General features: G+C 40.6%; 1 protein-coding gene across 1 annotated transcript in view; it reads right to left on the reverse strand.

The window, feature by feature from the left end:
* Window positions 1–24,294, reverse strand: part of AGBL1 (AGBL carboxypeptidase 1) — a gene marked incomplete at its 5' end in the record, with an annotated part of 714,342 nt that overhangs the window by 294,278 nt on the left and 395,770 nt on the right. Inside the window, 2 exons of the mRNA XM_049707013.1 lie at window positions 6,898–7,074; window positions 11,486–11,617. Of these exons, the coding sequence (XP_049562970.1) occupies window positions 6,898–7,074; window positions 11,486–11,617 (309 nt within the window). The remainder of the gene's footprint in view (window positions 1–6,897; window positions 7,075–11,485; window positions 11,618–24,294) is intronic.

Here is a 24,294-nt window from a genome sequence, read left to right on the forward strand (position 1 = left end):
ACACTATTCCTCAGTTTACATTAATGAAATTAAGATGCCCCCAACTCCCATTCAGAGCTCAGAAAGAGTTACACTCCAATATGAGGCTGCCCACAGAACAGGAAAATGACTTCCAAGAGAATAATGATCGGAAACATATCCTTGAGTTGTGCTTGTGATCAGAATAGGCTTTTAAATTCAGCAATTTTGGAGGAATTTAAATCTGTTTCCTGTCCTGTCTTCCACACCTCACTCTTCCCCTAGAAGCAGGCTCACAAATTCCCCTTCCCTTTCTCTAGAACCTCAGCTATAAATTGACTATTATATAGCTTAGACTGCATACGAAGTTTGATAGAATAAAGGGTAGATAAGAGAGGAAAGGTCTAGATAATACAGACAGAAGCTGTTTTGATATAGCTAAATCCATAAATATAGATATATGGATATCAGCCTCAGTAAAAGTCAAAGTCTACCATTCTCAACGCTGGCTTCATAGTAAAGTTAATAAAATCACAGATACCTAAACTCTAACCCCAAAGGTTCTAATTAAGAAGATCTGAATAAGACAATTATAGATAAAAGTTGGAGTCTCAGTGTCTTTATTTAAAATGAAAAAAGAAAACCACCATTGAAAATTCCTATATACCATCAATAATGGTACAAACAATAAGTAAGTATGAGTCTTTACTATGAACATAATGATAAATGTTTTACAGTCAGTTGCTCATTCAGTCTTAACAGCATCTCCATAGGCAGGAATTGTGAGGAAACCACTACTACAACTAAAACTCATAGAGGTCAGGTTTCAAAGTGATGACTGCTAAGTGCAGAGCTCTCCTTAGAACTCTATGTCTGACACAGAAACCCACACTAAACAATAAACCGTACTTCCTGTATAAATCTATGGAGAACTGCTGGTAGGTACATATGTTTGTGCATACATGTGTGATACACACATACAAAATATGTGTGTGGTCAAAGAATGTGTGTGTAGACCCTGGCAGAAGGGCAATTTTGCAACTTGGGACATTTGAGGAAGAGAAGCGTCCTCAAATAAAGACTGGTGAAGTCCAAACAGCTGTGTGAGAGCAATAGCTCTCTAAGGGGAAAAGGAGAGATGTCACTAGGAAGTGAAATGAGTGTAGGAAACAATGTAGAACTTGCCTAATTCAAACTTCAATAGGTTGTTTCACTGAAGACCAGCTCCACTTGCTCCCCCCATTTTCCTTGATGGTAGAAAGCCTCTACTTCATAGTATTACATTCCTCCAATCCCTCTTTGTTTACTCTGGAAAGGTCAAAAAAGAAACAGGTCAAGTTGGATGAAGGGGTGTGACAAGATGGGATGGATGAACAAAGCCTCCTGACAACTAGCTAATTGGTGCTAAGAGCAGAGCATATTCTCCTTGGAAAAACCACATGCCCAGCAGTGGTTGCAGAAGATTTTTAGGGGTTTCAGAATCATGCCAGGTCACCCTGATCTAGGTAACACATAAGCCCCATGGATGCCCAGCAAAGGCAGCCTATTTCAAACATAATTTACCAGAGACTATGCCCATTTCTCAGTTTTAATTATGCCTTCTTATTATAGTCAAGAAACCCCTTGTTGCAGATTTACTTAGTGGTAGCCAAAAGCAGAAGCTGGGTCTCCTGTTTCCAAAGCCCAGGGCTCCTTTCCCCAATGACATTCAACTAGGCAGAAAGCAGGGGCGGGAGGGGTCAGATGTGCCTCCAGGGTGTATTCAAACCCTGGTTCTGAAATTTACGAGCCGTGTGGCACTGAGTAAGTTATTTAACCTCTCTGCCTAAGTATCCCAATTTGTAAAATAAGGATGATGATGACGACGACGATGATGATGATAAAAGCAACTTTGCAGTTTTTTGTCCTGTGGTAGCAAAAAATGGAGTAAGTTTATAGCTGCAAAAGGCTTAACACGCAGTAAATACCATAGACGTATTTGTTATTATTGCTTATTTAAGGGCACTGCATGTTATAATACTCAAGCAGCACTAATCAGCATTCATTAATTATGGCATGACTCTCCAATTTGTCTTCCAAAATGCTCCAAGAAAATCTAAACTCTTTAATTTCTTGATCATGAGGTAGAGAGAAAACAAGAGTAGTTATCATTTGTCTGGGGATTCACAGCACAGAAATATGGAGACAGAAATAAAAACCTCTTTTTGGTTCTTGGATCTAAATATTCTGTACTTTCTTGCCTGGACCAGTGTACTAGGTTGAATAGGTCTCCCCAAAATTAGTGTCCTTCCAAGAACTTCATAATTTGACCTTATTCGGAAGTAGGGTTGTTGAAGATGTAATTAGTTAAGATGAGGTCATACTGGAATAGGGTGGGTCCCAAATGCAATATGACTGGTGTCCTTATAAGAAGAGGAGAGAAGACACAGAGACAGAGGCAGACAAGTGGAAATGGCCATGTGATGACAAAGGGAAGAGACTGGAGTGATGCATCTACAAGCCAGGACACATCAGAAGCTAAGAGAAAGCCCTGGACCAGATTCTCCCCTAGAGCCTTTAGAGAGTATGTGGTGCTACCAACACTTTAATGTTGGACTTCTAGCCTCCAGAACTGTTACAGAGTAATTTTAAGCCACCTAATTTGTGGTAATTTGTATGGTAGCTGTGGAAAACTAATACACTCAATCTCTCTTCTGGACCACAACAGCAGTAGAGCACCATTGCAAGAGGCCCTGTACCTAGCTGCAGTCTCTCATTCTGTGTGGGCCGTGTTCCCAAAACAGCTAAGGGGAGCAGAATGTGAATGAGAGGGCACCGAGAGGCTTGAAAGCCAAGTTGAGATGATTTAATTTCTTCTATGAATTTGTCCCTATCAAACCATCTTCAATAGCTCAAGTGCTTAGTTCCAACATTTATGTTTTCTAAGTTAAGCCTTTGTGAAATACTGTTATAATTTGTTTTGCGGAAGGGTTTTTGGGGAGCTCTCACCATAACAACACCTATGAGTGGTGAGAAAAGCAGAATTGGGCAGAGGAGGAGGTTGAACCTCAGTGCAATTGCAACAGAGGTCCCCACCAATCCTACAGGGAGTTCTGGAGCTGGAACGGCACCCCCTTTGGAGTTTTCCCAACTAAGGCTAGGAGGCCAGGCCATTGTAACCCCACATAGACCAGCCATTGGATGCAGGCTCACACACAGGAGCCATGGCTTTGGTCAAGAGGGTTTCTGCCAGCTACAAGTAATTTCTGGTGATGGACACAGCTGTGAGCCACTGGGGAAATGAGCACCTCTTCAGGGGGATCTAGGAGGTACATCCCAGCATCTCTCACATGCACAGTGGATGTCTTCCTTTCTAATCATCACCTGTTATTAGAATGTGGCCATGTGAAATTCCACATCTGGACTGGAATCACCTTACTCGGGGAAAGAATCCATCAGATGCTCTCAAATCATGTATATAGTGACTGGCCTAAGAGGTCTCAGAGTTGCATTCTTACTCATTTCCCTCTCTCACCCATGTATTTTCCATTTCCACCAATGACAGCAACTCTTAAAAATCTCCATTTTAGAATGGCGTCTAGTCATATTTGGACCATGGTGATTTCTTCTCCTTTTTCTAGTTATCCATGGACAGAGGAAAATCATCTGACCCTATCCGGAAATCACCATTCATTTGCTCACTTATCCATTCAGTCATTGGTCAGTCAACACAGATATGTAACAACTATTCTATACTAAAGAAGGCATTGAGTATAGAAAAATGAATGAGGAGGTTGTCAAAGGCCTTACACGTCAAGATGAGGAGTTGATTTTCTCTAGACATAATGAGGGTTATGGGCAGTACTTGACCTGAATAGGTTTGGGTTACTGAAAGATCCTTCTGTTGGTTGTAAAGAGGATGGATTGCTTGAGGGTCCACAATACAAGGCAATCAGTTGCAGGTAGGGAATATTAACACCCAGTTGAGTCACCCATCTTCTGTCCTTCCTCTAAGACCCTCTTTGCCGTCCCATGAGTCAGCAGCCCTGTCAAGGAGCATGTTAACAGCCTGCTTGGGTGGGAGCTTTTACATTATCCTCCTAAGCCACAAGCAGCCCACGGGACCCAGTCACATGTCTTCGCATGTGCAAACACACCATGCATGCAACTCCAGTTCGCAAACACTCAACTCTGTGTGAAGCACACAGCTGTCCACATAGAGTCTGAAAAATGACTCTAAAAAATGAGCCCCCAAAGGATACATCATTCCATTTTGGCTTTTCCCTTTAACAGCCTCCACAGCTTTGGGCCAGTCCCTAATACGGAAAGTAAATCTCTCAGCGGATGGGACATCCACATTAAATACAAATTATGGATCAAAGCATATAACCTAGCAGTAGAGACTATATCCCCCAAACAACAAAAACCAGAGAAGTTTTTTTTTTTTTAATTAGCCAACTATAGACTGGAAAACAGAAGGGAAAATATCATATTAATAATAATTATTTGAAGGTGATAGCTTATATTCTTTAATGCAGTTCCAACATAAATGTCACTGTAAGAAATATTTCATTTCAGTACTAACAGATCAGGTACTTAGTGTGCTGGGAGAAATGATCGGAACTACGTTAAAGCCGCATTAACCAGAGAAACTGCAAAAATGTTTATATTCTTATGAAGGCAGGAAGGAATGCCTCTCGTGGGTATATTTTAGTATTTTCCATCTTTTGTGTAAATGGTAATGCTAAACAAAAAATGGAAAGATGGCCTTAGAATAATAACCTCAGGACCCAACTGGGACTCAGCTTCTCAATGTACAAAAATCATTTGCAGTATGTTCAGGATGGAAATTTCTATACTGCTTTATAGCTTGTAGTCTTCATTATATACCTCAAACAAAAATCACCAAAACACCCAACTGTGGGCTGGTTTCATTTCCCCAGGGTGCCCCTCCACCCCCCCAATATAAAATTACTCACCATCCTCTTGGTCATTGTCTGCAATTCTGCTCAGTTACTCGACAATGTTTGTAACGACAGAAAAACAAAGGGAAGGGGAAAACCTATCCGGTTCAGAGAGGTGTTTCATATAGAGAATAGGATTTTTAAAGCAAAGCCAGATCTGGCACTGTTAGGGCTTTTCTCTAGTCAGTTCCTTCTCCATTCTTCCTTATAGAGACCGCATGCAAAGGCCATGGGGAAAATTTCCCAGGGCAAACGCTGAGCCCATATCTGAAAGCTGTCCCACTGGACAAGCCTCTTTCACTGTCATTTCCGACAGCCAGTATGTATGTTGCATGGAAGACGAAGAGTTGGTGAGGGCCTGAACCTATGAGTCATTTAGTTTTCAAACGACAGCTTCAAGGGCCTTTGAGTGTCTGGTTGATTTACTGTGAATGGCATTGATACTTATGTGACTAGAAGCTGTTAGCCTGAATTGGTGCTTGGAGAAACAAAGTCAATGAAAGTCACAAATCCAATAAATCTGTGAGGGATGCATGGAGTTGTCTTCAAGAAGCACACAGCTAGAGAGGCACAAGTCTATACCCATAAGGTCTTAGAGTCACAATATTCCAGGCTTATTTTTTTTCCAGTCGTATGGGTTTTGAATGTCAAGAGAATGAACAGATTCCTGATGATATAACCTCCAATTATATTTGTATATGTATTTTCTTTTGGCCTTTACAAAAATTTTGTCTAGTAGGAAGGAGACGAATCTTTATTAATATCTGCGTTTGATATATGAAATGTATAGGTTCAACAGAGGTAAGCACTTTGCAGCACGGCTGGTAAGTGGAAGAGTGAGGTCTTTGGATGCCCAATCCCATGTCTCTCCAACAAGCTCACTCTTCTTATTCTGCATTGGATTAATGTGGATAAATATGGATTAATTCAGTCTAACAGTTTATTAATTCAGTAATAATAATTCTTTCAAGCCACTGTGTAGACAACACTAACTGGCTATTTAATAGAATTAATAGGTCAAAATGGGTAGTTCAGTAACCCTGTGTTGAAAAATCTCTTTGACCAGGTGGGAAGTTAGATAATGTTCATCACCTGTCACTCCCTGGACTGCCTTTGATAGTTAACAGATTTCCGCAAGCACCAGATTATGGAGATGCCAAGCACTTCCTAGCAGTTCCAGGAAAGTATCAAAGCCAACACAATGAGCTTTAAGGCTGGTGAGGTCCAGGTGTTCTTGAGGTTGAATAGAACTCACCAAGGAGTAGTCTGTCAGCTTGCCTAATGAATTTAAAAGCGTCTATTACCCTGGCACTGTCACAATGTCCCTTATTTATGCTCCTCTAGTGAGGGAGTGGGACAAGCAGCTAGAACAGCCCACTGTAAGAGCTAATATAGCTGTAGAAAATGACTTATATGAGCCATTTCCCTCGATGTTAGAACCTGAGTCCTAGCCCCACTCATCTTGGGGAGACCCACTCATGCACATGCTTCTGTTTGCTCTGGTGATAGTAGGATAACAGAGAGTTGCTAATTTAGATAAGCACAGAAGACAGAGAAACACAATCCACGTATGTCTTGACAGTATCTACACGCTGACCTATGTCTTTTTTATGATGCATAGGGGACTGGTCCCAGTTGTTGCAAAAGGAAAGAAAATGTTCTCATGCATAAAACAGGGCCAGGCAGAGGTTCCATAAAAGCCGGGGTGTGCCTGTCTGAGGGAGGCTCCCCTGCCACTTGCTGGCAAGGGCAGATGATTGAGAAACCAAATCAGCAGGCAGGCACAACCTGCTTCCAGGATCAACGCAGACTGTGCTGCCAGGGAAGACAATCATTGAACTAGCTCTTCAGCAAGATCAGGGAGCTGGGCCAGACTCTACCTGGAGACTTCTTCCTCTTTCAGGCTAGAGAGCAGGAACAAGAGGTGTGTGATAGCTCTGCATTACAGTGTACTGCTGCCAGACAGAAAGCATGGATGTTTTGCAGCCTTACATACCTGATAGGGGCCCTGGTTGCAGCCACAGTAGCTGCTCTCCATGGTGTAGCTTCTGGACACTCCCATCTCTCTCCACACCACTACCCGTGCTGTGGAGGCTCGGGATTTCTCCACGAGGAAGCTGCAGCTGCTTAAGGTGAATGATGGTGCTAGCTTATCAAGGATTTGGGGAAGAGTCTACAATTAAAAAAAAATCAAATTATGATGAGTTGCCGGTGATTGTGGCTATGCATCATAAAAAACTTCTCAGTATGTATTAAGCATCTCAATACATTAAACACTTAATATGTGCAACTATAAATCTTCTATCTATCCTGAGTAATGAACACCAATTTTTTTAATACTTTTAAAGATGAGGAAACTGGGCCTTAGAAAAGTTAGAAAGAAATAGTTCAAGTCCAACTACAAAGTGACTGGAATGGGATCCAAATGACAATATGGCCAACTCCAAAGAGTATGATCTTTCAACCCCATCTTCCTGCATCACGGTGGACCAAGGTTGCAACATACATTCAGCCTCATACATTGCTGAGTTGAGTCTCATGGAAAGCCACAGACTTCATAGGGAACTGAAATTTACGGAGTAGCTCCATCCAGCCTCACTGTTTTCTAGCTGAACTTTCCTTATCTCAGACATACAGGCCATTGATGATTCTTAAGCAGGAGCACATATAACGTTCACTTGTTTCCTGAGAGACTGGAACTGCCAAAATGAACATTTCAGTCTCATTCTCTGATCCATAAATCTGAAGCTGGACCAATTATAAAACTTCTAAAAATTCATACTCTCTGGATTCATATGTACCATCTTTTCCTAGGGTAGAAAATCTTTATGTGAGATCACTTAATTTCCATTTAGAAAGCATCAGTAGACCCTTGCCACTCTCCAACTGACAGAGAGGGGACTTCTAGTCACTGGACCCTTCCATCCCCCAAAGATGATGTCTCAGAGTTGAAAGTATACCAAGTCTTTGGGACAGCTGAAATACTACACTTAGCTCAGAACTTTTGTGACATGAACAAGAAGGGTTTTCTCACTTCAGTGTTGACAGAATCTCCAAAAACTAGAACATAATATAAAACTATATACATTAGATAAGAAACAGTATAGCATCGGGTCTTTGGACAAATTATAGAGACAAGATGGAGAAGCAGAACAAATTGATGAGAACATAAATTAAGGAATTATTCTTACGTAAATGCAGTTTTGTTCATTTCTAGAACACAGAGCAAATCTTTTAATATATTGTATCTCTGGTTCTTATTGTCATGTTTAACATAACCATTAACTATATTAATATAAGGATTAATATAATTATTATATGATATATGATATAAATATATATTAATGTAATTATTAACATAACCTACTATGATCTCTAAGTTCTTACATAGTCTCCAGACCTAAAGCATCATAATTTTAAGGGAAATGAAATGCTAATGTTATCCTCAGAGTTTCTCCAATTGCCTCCTAATTGATTTTATCTATCCACTCTTGTCCCTCTCTCCCTGCAATCCCTCTCCCCATTTTTCTCCTTCAGAGTACTCATCACAATTACAGTTAAATTATTGTGTATGTAATTTGTTGTTTATTTTCTATCTCCTCTGCAGCCTAGAAGTTTGTGTCTTGTTCACAGGAAAATTTCTGCACATGAATCTATGCTGCTTGTAGAGGGTACTTCATAACTATTCACTGAAATAAATGGAATCTGCTAGTCCAGGCCTTTAGAGGACTGCTTAAACAGACATAAATAGAATATATATATATAAGTATAGATATGTTTTTTTAGTTGCTATATATATATATATAAAATACGATCAAGAATACATGAAGGTAATTATAATTTATCAATGTTTTACCTTGGTGCGAAAACTTAATCTGACATCATTTAAATGATCTTTGCTTTCTTACTTAGGTGAACCTTGTTTTCTTAGCTAGTACGGCCCCTCTCCAAATAACCACACACTCAAATTAACGGCATGCATCTTGGAGAGCTCTATGAGCTATGATCCCTTCACTGGAGCCTGGAGGCTGTGAGATTTACGAAGTGCAGTGGCAGTACCCTCTTACACCTCCATAGCGGCAATTTATCCACTCATTAAATAATGGGCTCCAAACTATCTCATTTACTGTAAAGTCCTCATTGCATTTCCCTTTTGATTTCACACAAATAGATCTATATCAGAGTGAGCAATGAAGATGATGATAGCTGGAGGCTGTTTGTTTGTTACGTTTTGTTTTGTAAATGAATAGGAAATTGATGAACTCTACATATGAACTGATCCACTGGAGATCTGCTTCAGTGTTTCCTGGGGTCGCCCCGGTTTGGGTGGGGCAAGAAGGCTTGGGACATTCAACTCTTCCCCTGACACTTGCTCTGTAATTTAAACTTAATTTCAGTTTCCCAAATATTAAGATTATAATAGATATCTTTTCACTGAATGCTTACTATGTATTTTGCGTGCATTAATTCATTCAATCATCACAAGTCTTTGGGGTAAGCTTTATTATTATCTATGAATATTGTTAACTTTCTTTTGGAAAAAGAGAGCTAAAACTCATGGTGACTCTATATTTAAGATTGGATAGTACAGATTCTTTTAGTTTGAGATGTACCACTCATAAGAGATCATTTTACACAGGTCAGCATGACCTGCCCAGATGAAAGTTTTAATTTACTAAACTAGTTTCCTAAGATAAAGCAGTTAAGCTTCTTGAGCTTTATCGCCAGTGCTCTAGCTGAGCCTTAGTGTAAATAGGACATTGAGGATAAGCTGTTGGTTCAGCTTTATGGCCTTGGGGGAACTCTACTGATCAGTAGCAGTCATGCTTCTAATAGACATGAATGAAGAGGGTGAAAAAAAATTCAGGACACGGGAAGTAATTCCAGGTGAAATAGTAGCTTGGTGGGTTTTTACCTCTTTTAATACTCACTAACCCTGTAAATGAAGGTATTTCACACACAGTAAATTCATATATCCAGAATAATAAGGGATTTAGAAGAGGCTGGTACCATCATAACTGATATCGTGATTTGTAGTAAGAAATATATATTGGTTCTTCACCCCCAGTTCTGACATGAGATTCCTAAAACATTTGCAAATTCCTATGTGATAAGAGTGGTAGGAGCATCTTTTGTTCTAATAAGGTGACTCTGGGTGGGCTCCTGAATGGTTCCTGGATCAGGGCAGATCATCACTTCTCTAGGAAAGAGAGAGGGGATGGAAATGGAGTTGATAAATGATCATGCCCATGTGAGGAAGCTTCCATAAGATCCAAATAGTATGGGGCTCATGGAGCTTGCAGGTTGGTGAACACATCCATACACTGAGAAGTAATGCACCCTACTCCCAACTCCACAGGTACAGAAGCTCTGGACCCTTCCATATCTACATATCTCTTTATCTGGCTGTTCCCATCTGTATCCTTTATCACATCGTTTAATAAATTGGTAAATGTAAGTAAGTGTTCCCTTGAGTACAGTGAGCTGTTCTAGCAAATAATCGAACCCAACGGGGAGGAGATCATGGGAACCTCTGATTTGTAGCCAAGTCAGACAGAAGTTGTGGGTAACCTGAGGACCTACTACTTGCAGTTGGCATCTGAAATGGGGGCATGTCTCCTGGGACTGAACCCTTAACCTGAGGGATCTGGTGTTATCTCCAGGTAGATAGTGTCAGAACTGAGTTAAATTGTAAGATATCCAGCTGGTGTCACAGAATTGCTTGGTGGAGGGAAAAATCCAAATATTTGGTCCCCAGAAGTGTCATAAATGAAGTATTCTGTGTAAAAGTAAAAGAGAAAGACACAGGAGGAGAACTAGGTTTTCCCAAGACAATAATTTTTCTCTTTTTCCTATATAAATTTGAAACAAGGGCCAGTTTTTATTTTGTGGTTGGATAACTTGACCTCTTCTACCTCTTCCTAATATTCAGCAAGCAACAGCCTGTTTACTTTATCCTGACAGGAAGAAGTCCTTCCTTCCTTACCTCTCCTTAGTCTCTTCTTGGGTTCAGTGTGGGGATAGTTGAGCTCCAACTACTGGAACCCAGAAAAAATAGAATTAGGTTCAGCGGGTCACTGTTCTACTTTTTATAGTATGCTCAAGCAGAGGAATGTGGATCGTCTAATGCCTTAAATTTTTTTCATCACTTCATATTTAAGATCCTTTCCAATTCAGCATCATTTTGTTCCTTCCATAAATATAATACCTAACAGGGATGGTATTTTCACTATCCTCGTTTTACAAGTGAAGAATGGGGGTTCAGAGAGGGAGTGTTAATGGCTCATAGTCACACAGTTAATAATTATAAAGTTAGGTATTAAGATGAGGTTTCCTGTCTCCAATTCTCAAGTCCTATGCACTGTATCATATCATATAGAAAAAAACAAATTCAGAGTAACCAGGCAAGAAGCCATTATTCATCAAAAATGTGGAGAGGTTACACATGCCTTCAACCTGCTTGTACTATAATTCTATAGTTAAAATAATCAAAATGCCTATTTAGGAAAATAATGGTTGAGGCATGTCTCAAAGGCAAGCATATGGACACAAAATATCTGGTGTCATCCACCGTAATGACTTACCCTGTAGCTGACATCTTCCAAGAGATTGGATGTGCCCACAGCAGACTCTGCCTGCCACAAAGTCTCTTTGATGCTACAACCGTAAAGGAACACATTCCTCTTTTGGGAGTGACCATGGAAATCACAGAAGACCTACAATGGCCAAACAAAGGAGAAACTAAATCTATTGGTTTCTTACATGTTTAAAATGTCAACTTTCTTAGGTAGATACTGTTTACTTAGCAGAACCAGGCACACAAGGACCACTGGCGACTTTAGCAAGAGTTCTGTTGGTAGAATTATCAGGAAGGAAGGTAGATTGGAAGGTGCTTAGGGTTGAACAGAATAAAAGGAAATATGAGTCACATGTAGCTCTTCTGACAAGTTTACTTGTGACAGGGGAGGACACAGGGCCAAAACTGGAAGAGGAAATAAGAAATAGGCTTTAATAGTTCTTCCTTACAGACAGACTCCAATGAATAAAAACAGGAGAAATGAAGTAAATAGAAAATCACCATTAGAACGCCTCTGTAATAATTGTTGCTGGCAAGATCCACTGATGAATGCCAAAATTAGTGAGAAAGATTTGTGGAGAAAAAGGATTATTTGCATAGTGTCAGAATATCTCCAAGATGTTAACCAAGATGTTAATTGCAAAAGGAAAAATAGTAACTTTACAATGGAGAAACCCAGCAGACATCACCCTTAACCAAGTGATCAAGGTAAACATCACCAGTAACAGACACACTGACAAAATTCATATTGAAGAAAAGTAAAAATATGACCAGTATTTTTAAAATCATCATGGTCATGAAAGACAAAGAATGTCTGAGGGACTCTCATAGAGGAGAAACTAAGAAAACATGAAATCTATATACAATGGGGATCATGGATTAGACTCTGAAACAAATAAAAAAACACTGGTGGAAAAGCTAGTAAAATCCATATGAAGTCTATAGTATCATTTATACTATTGCTCTAATATTATTTTTCAGCTTTGATAATTGTACCATAATTGTGCAAAACATTAGCATTAGGGGAAACTGGATGAAGTATACATGGGTACTCTGTGCTATTTTTGGAAATTTTCTAAAATTGTTTCATAAAAATGAAACAAGTATGCATCATAATATTTAGTTAAAATCCAGAATGCAAAGTTGGGTTGTTTCAACATCAAAAATAATTCAATGTGATTCACTCCATTTACATACTAAAGAAAGAACTAATATGATAATCATAATAGATGCATAAAAACGTTTGATAAAATTCAACAGCCATAAAGGATTAAAAAATAATACACAATCTTGGGACTTCCCTGGTGGCACAGTGGTTAAAAATCCGCCTGCCAATGCATGGGAAATGGGTTTGATCCCTGGTCTGGGAAGATCCCTCATGTCGCGAAGCAACTAAGCCCATGTGCCACAACTACTGAGCCCACGTGCCACAACTACTGAGCCCACGTGCCGCAACTACTGAAGTCTGCGTGCCTAGAGCCCGTGCTCCACAACAAGAGAAGCCACCGTAGTAAGAAGCCCGTGCACTGCAACAAAGAGTAGCTCCCACTTGCCACAACTAGAGAAAGCCTGTGCGCAGCAACGAAGGCCCAACGCAGCCAAAAAATAATTAATTAATTAATTAATTTTTTAAAAACCTCTTTAAAAAAAGAACTAAAAATAAATGAAAATATTTAAAAACTAGATATATTTCATTTAAGAATTTCTTTTGATCCAAAGACACCAGGAAGAATGTGAAAAGGCAAACCAGAGTGAAATAACATATGTGCAGTACATATATCCAACAGATGATTCATAGAGAGAATGTATACATACATCAATAAGAAAAAAAGCAACTCGATTTTTAAATGGGCAAAAAACTTGAATCGATATTTCACAAAAGAGAAGTTCCAAATGGCTATTAAGCAAATGAAAATGTACTCAACCTCATCAATATCAAGGAAATATAATTTAAACACCACAGTGAGATGCCCCTGCATTTAACATCATGAAAAGACAATACCAAACGTTGGCTGGGATATGGAGCAAGTGAAACTCTTGAACCCAGCTTGTGGGACTATATCTATACCACTACTGTGGAAAACAATTCTGGAGTGTCTTCTAAAGCTGAATATACACATATTCTAGAACCTGCCCAATAGAAACGCATACACTGGGCACCAGAAGATATCAAGAATATACATAGCAACACTATTTTTAGTACCCTAAATCTGTAAACAGTAGAATTGATTAATAAATTGTAGTATAATCATTCAACAGAATACTGTCCAGCATTAAGAATGAAAGAACAAGCTAGATACAAAAGAGTACATCCATATGATTTCCTTGATATGACATTCAAAAACAGGCAAAACTAATGCAGTGATAGAAATTAGGATAATGTCTATGTTTGGGGGAAGGGGGGCATTACATTATGGTCTGATGTCTGGGTTGCCCGTGGTGTTCTGTCTCTCGATTTGGTTGATGGTTACATGGTGTGTTCTTTTCGTGAGAATTTATCAAGTTGTAGAGGTGTGTGATCTGTGTACTTAAAATTAATATATGATACATACACATTTGTGTGTTTCAAAGAGATAGAAGTCCTGGTATTTCCTCACATTTGTTCCTTAGTCTGTAGAAATGTAGTCTTTGTGTAGTTAGTTAAGCACACAGGGTGGGTAACTGAAGGTGTTTGTCACATTTGCTAACGATACAGAATTGACTACAACTGATAGCAGAGTAAACAAGTAAGAGCAGAAATTATAAGGGCCAAAAAGAGCACAATTCTGGAAATAGAAAAACTTAAATTGGAATATGCAGCTCCTACAATTAGATTCTAACAGTGGCAAAAGTAAAAGTGACATTTAGCTAAGAAGTAGGTTTTGAATGTGAGATTTGGAGGTTTTAGATGACAGTTTGCTCAGAATGACTCAGTAGCCATGGATGTCAAGATTAATCATAAATTGCTTCTGGAGAAGTAAAGTGGTCATGCATAAGGAGAACAATCAGTCCAATGTACCTCATACTGGTCAATTTATATCTCATATAGTGTTTTTTTAATTCTGAGTGTGGCCTTTTAAAACAAGCTAGTGTACCTCAGTAGAGAGGAATCAGAAGGCCAAGGAAATGGGAATGTTTATAAACACAGATTGCCTAAAGATACTGGAGATGCTTATCCTAGAAAAAAAGAAGGCTCAGTGGGGTCTTGACAGCAGCCCTCCAAATTTATAAATTTGCCAGTTTGAAACATGAATAAATATATTTGCTCTCATTTCAAAGAGCAGAGGAAGGCAAAAGGAAGGAGGATATGTATCATGGACATAGATTCCAGCTCCATATTAAATTCAGTTGTTGAATATTTATTTTGAATATTGAATATTCAAAATATTTATTTTGAAAGTTATCGAAATAACTTTTGATGATTATAGCTGTCTTGCAATGCTGTGTCGCACTTTTAAAAGTTTCCGTTCTCTGGAAATACTTCAGCAAAAGCCAAATAAATTGCTATCAACGATGTTGTTGGTTGAGAAGTTAGATGAGGTGATGGCTGAGGCTACTTTCTGGTATCTGATGAAGTCCTATAGTTCACTGATTGAACAGGAAGCCATTGACAGCAGGAATGTCCCGGGATACGCAAGGTGCATGCATGGAGCCATAAATAAACACATATGTGTAAGAAAAATTAAAAAGGGTAAATAGGTAGATGGTCTGCCCGGTCATAATGGGAGAAGATGAAAACTCTTGAATAGCAGGTTAGAACTGATAGGTGTGTTGCTTGGGCTATGTAAGCAGGGAAGAATTCAGCAATGTCAAGACTAATTTCTGGAATCAAGGTGGTTGTCAGACAAACATCTGTGAGATGAAAGTTTTAAGAACTAAAGGAATTGAAACTGTTCTCCATAAATGTACCTTTCTTTTCCTCCCCCTCTCTCTTGTCAATAATAGAAAGCTACTATTTTATTGGATGGGTGGGGAGATTTATTAATTACATTGCAAATTTCCTGTTAGCAGAAAAGTATTTTTTTTCTCTTCAAAAAAAAAAAAAGATTTTTGTTTGGTGGGGGGAATCCTTAGTTCATAGTTGCAAGTTAAAAATCTTATGAGAAAATAAATCTCTCTAGAATCTAGAGCTGTGGGTGTTCAAGCCAAAAGGTCATACAGAGTTGGGAGGAGGGAGTTGGTCCAATGACAAGACAAATAACAAAAAAGCAGAGCAGAATCAGTGAATGAGAAAAAGAAGTTGTTTTGTAAAGGGTGAGATAATTAAATGTGCAGAGAAAAGCAGAAAACAGAAAATGTGGCCACAGAAGGAGAAAAATGCGAGATGGACAGAAGAGGTGTCTGGGGTTTTGGTGCTTTCCAGTTCTGGTTAGAACTTATTTGAATTTTTTCCTTCAAAATTCCCACTTTGGTTACTTTAGCAGTTTTCTGTTATGTGCAACAAAAATATACCTAGGCCAGTGCTTCTCTAACCTGTCTGTGCATTAGAATCTCCTGAGGAGATTTTTAAAATATCAATCCCTAGAGCCCATCTCCAGAGATTTTGATTTAATTGGTCTGCAGTGACACCAGGCTGATGGGATTTTTTATCTTTGCCTCCCGTTATACACAGGAGTATTGTTCTTTTGGTTTTTGGGGGGTTTTTTTGCGGTACGCGGGCCTCTCCCTGTTGTGGCCTCTCCCGTTGCGGAGCACAGGCTCCGGACGCGCAGGCTCAGCGGCCATGGCTCACGGGCCCAGCCGCTCCGCGGCACGTGGGATCTCCCCGGGCTGGGGCACGAACCCGCGTCCCCTGTATCGGCAGGTGGACTCTCAACCATTGTGCCACCAGGGAAGCCCTGATGGGATTTTTTAAAGTTTTCCAGGTGATTCTAAATGTGCAGCCAGGGTTGAAACCCACTTGTATGGGTCTGGAGTCTAGAGCAGTGGATCTGACATGTTATCAAGCATCAGAATAACCTGGAGGACTTGTTAAATCACAGACTGTGGGCCACTCCCCAGCAATTCTGTGATGCAAGCAAGTCTGGGTGGGGTCCAGGAATGTGCATTTCTAACAATCCCAGGTGATGCTGATGCCCCTGGGCCCGGGACCATGCATTGAAAGCCTCTAAAGAGACCAATCAAATCATCGAGGTTTAATCCTCTACCATCATGAATTTTCCACCAACCTGTATCTCTCATGCCTCAGTTTCTCTCTGTGAATAAAAACCCACATTCTTATGAAAAGTGTGCAAACAAATTAAGACTGTGTCTTAGCAACAGATTCCTCAATAAAGGCAGAAGCTAGGCCTATGTGGTGACAGGTGCTCCTTAGCTGCCAAATTCAACTGGAAACGAAGATTTGATTGTTTTCTGACTCTTAACAGATTCTGAAAGCTGAAGTAAACAACAAATTATAGACATCCCCACCTGTGGGAATGAGCCCTAGGAGTTCTAGCGGCCTCTGAAAATTCAGAGTAAAGGAGGCATTGTTCTACTTGTTGCTCAAATGACATCCATAAAAATAAATGCCTGTTAGTTATAAGAAACATGTGTTCCTCTAAATTGCAGGGGGCAATTACAAGACAAATTATCAAGTTATTTCAGTTGAGGAAGCTTTTTCTTTCCTATGGATGACTTTACACTTGTCTACTTCCTTTCGGTAAAATTCTGTAATAGGAAGTGTGCCCAGTCATGGCACTCTAACACCCATGGGTTAATCAATGGCCCTATCTTGCTTATTCATCAATTGAGTCAACAAATATTCGCTGGGTGCCTGTGGTGTGGCAGGAGAAATTAAAATTTTAATATAAGGCAGTACTGCCCTCAATAACAATGACAAGAACAACAGTAGTTAATTTATTGAAGACTTAACGATGCTTCAGATACTGTGCTAAACACTTAATGTAGATTATCTCATGATGAAGTAGGTGCTATAATTATCCCCCGTTTTGCAGCTGAGAAAACTTAACAGCAAAAATAAAGAAGTAACTTGCCTAGGCTTGCTTAAGTTTGCACTGCTATTAAGTATGTGAGCAAGTAATTGAACCTGAGTTTGCTCTCATCCAGACTCCACGTTTTAAAACACTTTGCAGGTCTATGTTGCCTCTTCCAGGAGCTGTTTTGTTGGGATGATCCCACAAGTGAATAGGTGATCATATTGCAGTGAGAGGAGAGAGACACACAGGGTTCTCTGGGAACCCAGATAAGGACACGCTGCACAACTCATGGGGCATCATTCACACTGCACTTTAAGGAATGGCACCCCTGAAGGTGTATGATGTGGTGGTTCTGGGGTTCTCTAGGGGGCGATGCCTAAGATGAGTCCTGCTGAGTGAGGGCTGTCCAAGCAAACGGACAATGAGGAAGAAAGGACTATGGGTATGAAGAATTTCAATAATTCAGAAAAAGACTACAGAGTGAAGGAGAGTGGACCTTAGGTGTAGGCAGAAGTGGACAGTGGTCACATCATTAATGCACGTGCACACCATTCCAGGATGTTTGGACATTTTCCCGAAGGTGGTGAAGCAGCCATCAACGTATTGGAGCAAAGAGGACCAGCATGATCAGATCACCAGAACAGGAGTGTTAAGAATGGATTACAAGGACTGAGACCAGGCAAGAGAAATGACAAGGGCCTAGTTTAAGTCAGCAAATGTAAGTATGGAGAGAAAGGACTTTTGGTGAGAGAGTAAGGAAGTAAAATCTATAGGAATTGGAGACTAAATGGATTTAGGGGCTCAGTGAGGAAGAGGTTAGGAATAATACCTAGATTTCCGGATTAAGTGAATAGACAATATGATGTGCTTTTCCCCAAGGCAAGGAACATGGGAAGAGATGCAGATTTGAAGGTTTCGTTCAGTTAAGTTTTGTTGTCTGAGCTGGAGTGGCTAGTTTGGAACTTGTTCACCCTGAGCTAAACTGATTCCCTTGTGTCTCACTTTCTTCATCAGCGAGGTGTATAGTGTGGATTGGATTACGATTTTGAAATCAGGCTCTCACGCATCTCCCTAGTGCCTTTCCCAGTGAATTACTGTCTGAGTTAAATTGCAAGGTTAATTTAATTCACGCAAACATGAGCTCCATCATTTCTTGCTCAGCAAAGAGACCGTTCAGGGCCACATGACTACGCTACTCACATGCCTTCACCATCTTTCCCCTCCATTCTTTGGTCCCACCCTGGTTCCTCTGTAAGCTACTTGGGCACCTTGTTCAAGAGGTTGCCCACCCCCATCTCAAACACACCTCCCCTAGCCATTCCCCCGTTCCCGCAGCTCACCTATTCCTGATTGTTTACTGCTCTGCTTCGCCAGCTTTAAGCTGCTGTGTTTTCCATTCCTGACATCTGGGTCTCATTCCTGCTTCCCGGCAGCAAGACCTCTGCATTATTTATTCCATAGCCACAAGAAAATGAAGGCGAGGCTGGAGCTCAAAGAAGGCTAATTCTGGGGAATGTGATGGAAACTCAAAACAGCAATGCTTCCAATTAAACCAACCAAGTCTCACTAAAGCCCTGGAGATGCCAGCCTGTGCACAATATTTTGCAGACAACATTCAGCCCAAGCTCTTGAGTAGAGTAAACCTTTCTATGAGGGAAATGCTATTGGTGGCATGTTCAATTATCCAAGAACCCTGTTTGCAAGACCACATTTCCCAGTCCTTTTATTGACAGTCATGCTCTCTTCTTAGCAAGTGTTTCATCTAAGTTACCAGCAACATCAGTCATGGCTGAGGCTAACCACAGCGGGCATGTGCAGCACTTATTCCTATAACTACCTGAAAGAAGATGTGATGCGGCTTTCCCTTTCCTAAAGTGAAAGACTTTCACTTAAAGTGCATCGTTGTGGGCCAAAGTTCCAACGTGGCCTTAGAAAAGCAGCCTTTACTTACAAATCAGTTTTGTCCCCCTCCAACGTCTAATTTGGGGTGAAATTTTTCACATTTCACTAAGCAGAAGGTATTAGTAACTAACCGGTTATGAGATTTCTCACAGTGGGACCCTTTATTACCTGTTATAAAATGCTGGAGGAGGTTTTCTGCCATTCCAGTGTTATGTATTATAATATAATGGCCTGCCTTCCAAAATATTTCAATTACATTGAAAGAGCACATGTACATTAACGCAAAATCATGCAGTCTAGTATGAGGCTTTGTTTTGTATGTAGCACCCTCCTGGGAAGTAATAATTTTAATCTCTGCTGTTTATTTAAATGCTTGATACGTACCAGTCACACTGCTAAGGTTTTACATACATGTTTAATCAGTATAAAATTCCTGAAAGGAGGCTATCATTCACATTTACATATGAGGCTCAACTTTTACTAAGGTTAAAGGAAGTTAAGTGATTTGCACATGGCCTCCCATTGAAAACCCATGTGTTTTACCTCAAACTCTAACTGGTCTGGCTCCAAAGATTTTCCAGAACAAAATATTATAAAACATTGGATTTATCAATGATAAAGCGCAGTATAACAAGTCTGTCAATTAGCAAAATTAAGAGTGAATGACCAGGTTTAACCTGAGGTCTTGCCTAAGCTGATTTCTACTCGCTTTCTCTGGCCAGCTGTCCCTCAGTGAGGAGGGAGCTTAACACCCCAAGAGGGTACTTGTGCAGTGAGGCCTTGGTAGGCTCCCCAGCAGTTAAAACTGCTCTTTTTCTCTAGCTTTAGACATTGAAGGGAGAGAAGCAGCAGTCTGGCCACCACCTTTGGACACAGTGCCTGCAACCTATCAGCCTGGGTGAGGCCTCTGCCATCTATCTCACTCAGTTGCAGGTACTAAAGTTCTCAAGGTAGAAGCATTAACCTACCCACTTTGTGTGACAACGTCAGTTAGGGTAGAGAGCTTATTGGGAACCCTGTCTTCACCAGAAGGTGGGATCTAGACTAGTCTTTTTGACCCATGGCAGATTTCCAAATTGTCTGGATAAACCTAGGGAATGGGGTATGAACACTGACCCACCACCATGCCTAGCCACTCAATAAAAGGAAGCTTGCTTCCGTTTCCTGATTTGCAATCCTATCTTGGAGGACTGTTGGTTGTCTTGGACCCTAGGCTGGACTGTGCTTTGGTCTTGGCAAACCCTACTTTCTGGGACTAGAACTTTGAGCTCTATGCCCAGTGCCATTGGCCATCATCATCCCTGCCTTGCTCTCTCACTAGAGTCCTCCTTGGACATAGATATTTAGCAGATGAAGCACAGGTCTCCCCATGTCTTCATCTGAAGCCTGTTCTGACTTGCAGCCCACCCTCACAGAGAATACCTTTATAGCAAAACTAGTCCATCTGGCCCTGTCTCTTGCCTTCCTCCCATTTCCACCAGCGCTGAGCAGAGGCACCTTCAACTAGGCTGAGGGAAACACTGATCCAGGCAAACACCCTCCTATTTTCCCCTCTACCTCACCTCCTAACCTCAGTCCATTCTGCAAAAAATGAAAAAGAGGGAATTTTCTCAGACTTCTTTGAAAAATCTAACTGGCCTTCCCTGTAGCATATGGGGAACCCCAGGTTTCCAGTCCCTGTGATACACAGAAATTTCATTGGAGATACTAGTCAGAGAGAAGGGAATATTCCCTTTGTTTTCCAACATAAGTTTATCCAAGAAACCTCAGCAATTCACTTAAATGTAGAGTATTTACATCTGTAAAAACACCTACAGGATTGACATAACACACTACTATATATAAAATATATAACTAATAAGAACCTACTATATAACACAGGGAACTCTACTCAATACTCTGTAATGACCTATATGGGAAGAGAATCTAAAAAAGAGTGGAGGACTTCCCTGGCAGTGCAGTGATTAAGAATCCACCTGCCAATGCAGGGGACACATGTTTGAGCCCTGGTCCGGGAAGATCCCACATGCCGCGGAGCAACTAAGCTCGTGTGCCGCAACTACTGAGCCTATGTTCTAGAGTCCGTGCGCCACAACTACTGAGTCTGTGCTCTAGGGCCCGTGTGCCACAACTGCTGAGCCCACATGCCACAACTACTGAAGCCCGTGCGCCTAGAGTCCGTGCTCCACAACACGAGAAGTCAGAGCAATGAGAAGCCCATGCACCGCAATTAAGAGTAGTCCCCGCTCGCTGCAACTAGAGAAAGCCCGCGTGCAGCAACGAAGACCCAACGCAGACAAAAATAAATAAATAAATAAATTTATTTATTTATTTTAAAAAATTTAAAAATAAAATTAAAAAAAAGAGTGGATATATGTATAACTGATTCACTTTGCTGTACAGCAGAAACTAACACAACACTGTAAATCAACTAGACTCCAATAAAAATTAATTAAAAAAATAAAAATTACACATTGTATGCATTCTCTTTTTATCATTTAAAAAAAACACCTACAAAACATGGTTTCTGGTATGTTAAAGAAGCACTGTTCAATCTTTATTCTGATAGCATGGGAACAATTTTAAATAAAAAAATATGGAATCAGATTATTATTATTTTTACCCAGGACCTCCATGGGTTTTTTTTTGGCTTGGGGATTTTTTCTTTTTTTCCCTACTATATCCTCAAATACAAAAAGGGGAGAATTCTAGATTCAGTACCTTAGCCTGAGTCAATGAAAATAAGTAACAATAACACTTGTTCTTCTAACACTTCTGAGGAGTAAAGTGGAGATAAAATAAATTATGTGTACAGAGTATCTTGAGGTCCTTGGAGACAAGATTTCAGGAAGGGACGTGCCATTCCTTTTTCCCCTCTCCTTTCATGCCTTTTTTTAAAAAAGAAGCTGATTAACTAAAAACATATGCCAGAGGGACAGAGAAGACCAGGAAAATCATTTAAGCAGCTAAAAGTTCTGTTCCATTGGGCCCCAGAGAAAGATAAAACCAAACTATGCCCTCCCTGGCCCCTGGCAGAAGGTGCCCTAGTTTTTGTGAGTGGTAAACGGAAATCAATGAGCTGCTCAGAGAGCACTGCAATCCCTTTACCAACAGGCACTCAAAGAGCAAGAGCCAAGGGGATGGGAATCCATACCTCCCCTAATTCTGAAGCCCAGACCCTTTGCAGCAGCACAGGGGCCAGGTAGCTACAACCCAGCAGCTCAGAAGAAACTGCTGATCTGGCTTCCTGGGAGCTTGCTAGAGCCTGAGAGCTTTCGCCCACTCCCCCAAGCCATGCCCTACTGCCCCTGAGCCTTGTGCCTCCTGGCCCTTATGGGGTGCTCACTCTGCAAAGAGGAACACTTCAACGCTTCCTACTCATTGACTGTCAAGCCTGTCTGCTCCTCTGGGCTTCTCTGCTTACATACATTTTCTCTGGCCAGAGCTTACTGATTTCTAATAAATCTTCTCAGCCTTTCTCTCTGTTCTGGCAAAGGTAATCTTCCTTGGTTTGACTTGCAGGCCTCCATGCTGGTCAATTTAGTTTGGGACAGCCCCCTTTACCTCCTACCTGCATTTCAAAGCTCTGTGAGTTTGCTTTGATTTGTCTTTAATTCTAAGTAAATATAAATGTAAATGAGTATATGAACAGAACTTGAATGAGTTTCGAGTCAATGAGTTTTGGTGTAACTGACTCTTCATTCAAAATATAGAACATTTCCACTAACCTAGAAAGTTCCCTCTTGGCCCCTTTTATTTAATCCCCTTCTAGAGGCAACCACTGTTCTGGTTTACTTAAATTTTGCATAAATAGAAACACAGAATTTGTGCTTCTTAGTGTCTAGCTTATTTCACTAAACATGTTCCTGAAATTGGTCCATGTTGCTGAGTATATCTGTAGTTTATTGTTACTGTCTTTAATTTTTTATCTTTTTTTTTTTTTTTTTTTTTGCGGTACGCGGGCCTCTCACTGTTGTGGCCTCTCCCGTTGTGGATGGAGCACAGGCTCCGGACGCGCAGGCTCAGAGGCCATGGCTCACAGGCCCAGCCGCTCCGCGGCATGTGGGATCTTCCCAGACTGAGGCACGAACCCGCGTCCCCTGCATGGGCAGGCGGACTCTCAACCACTGCCCCACCAGGGAAGCCCTGTCCTTAAGTTTTTATTGCTGAATAGTATTCCAGTGTATGAATATGCCAATATTTTGTAGGTTTCTGGGTTTTTGGCTCCAACATCTGGAGCAGGTTTCCTGATCTTCTAACAAACAAGAGAGACAGAAAATGGAAGTTCAAGAAGATGGGAAAGAGACCGTAAGATCAGTGTGATGTGAGAACTATGCCATCAGTTAATAAAAAGCTTTCTTTCTTTTGCTCTGTGAGGTGACCCTAAATTCACCAACTCTTCAATTTCACAAGGCAGAAGGTCTAAAAGTCCATAATCAGGCCTGTAGACCTCTGAAGAAAGAATATTTCTCTACTTTACTACAATAAAAAAAGACTACCTCTCTACTTTACTACTAGTACAAGAAAAACTTTTACTCATCTTTCAAGTCTAGCTCAAATGGCATCTCCAGTCTCTAGCTTTTCCATAACCTTGAGGGAAAGTGGCTCAACCTCTCATTTGTGTTCTTACAACTCTCACGAGCCTTGGTTTCAGTTTTTACCATCTTTTACTACATTGCTTTCTTTGCAGACCTGACTATACTTTCTACCAAGGAAACTATGGACTCCTCAAAGAAAAGGTAACTTCTGGCATCTAGCACAGTGATTACACACATGGTGTAAAGGAGTAGACAAGTGGATGACTGCCCAGACGGATAGATGGACAGATGGATGGATGGATGGATGGATGGATGGATGGATGAATGGATGGATGGAAGGATGGATGGATGAATGAATGGGTGGATGGATGAAACAATTTGTGAATAATGCCATATTGCTTATAAACTGAATGAATTATCTGGTTTTAGCAACCCCCAGAAGTATCATGGCATTGCTTTCTCTCACTGTCTTGCATTCT

Source organism: Orcinus orca, chromosome 2 (genome assembly GCF_937001465.1).
Source record: "Orcinus orca chromosome 2, mOrcOrc1.1, whole genome shotgun sequence".
Classification (NCBI taxonomy): Eukaryota; Metazoa; Chordata; class Mammalia; order Artiodactyla; family Delphinidae; genus Orcinus; species Orcinus orca.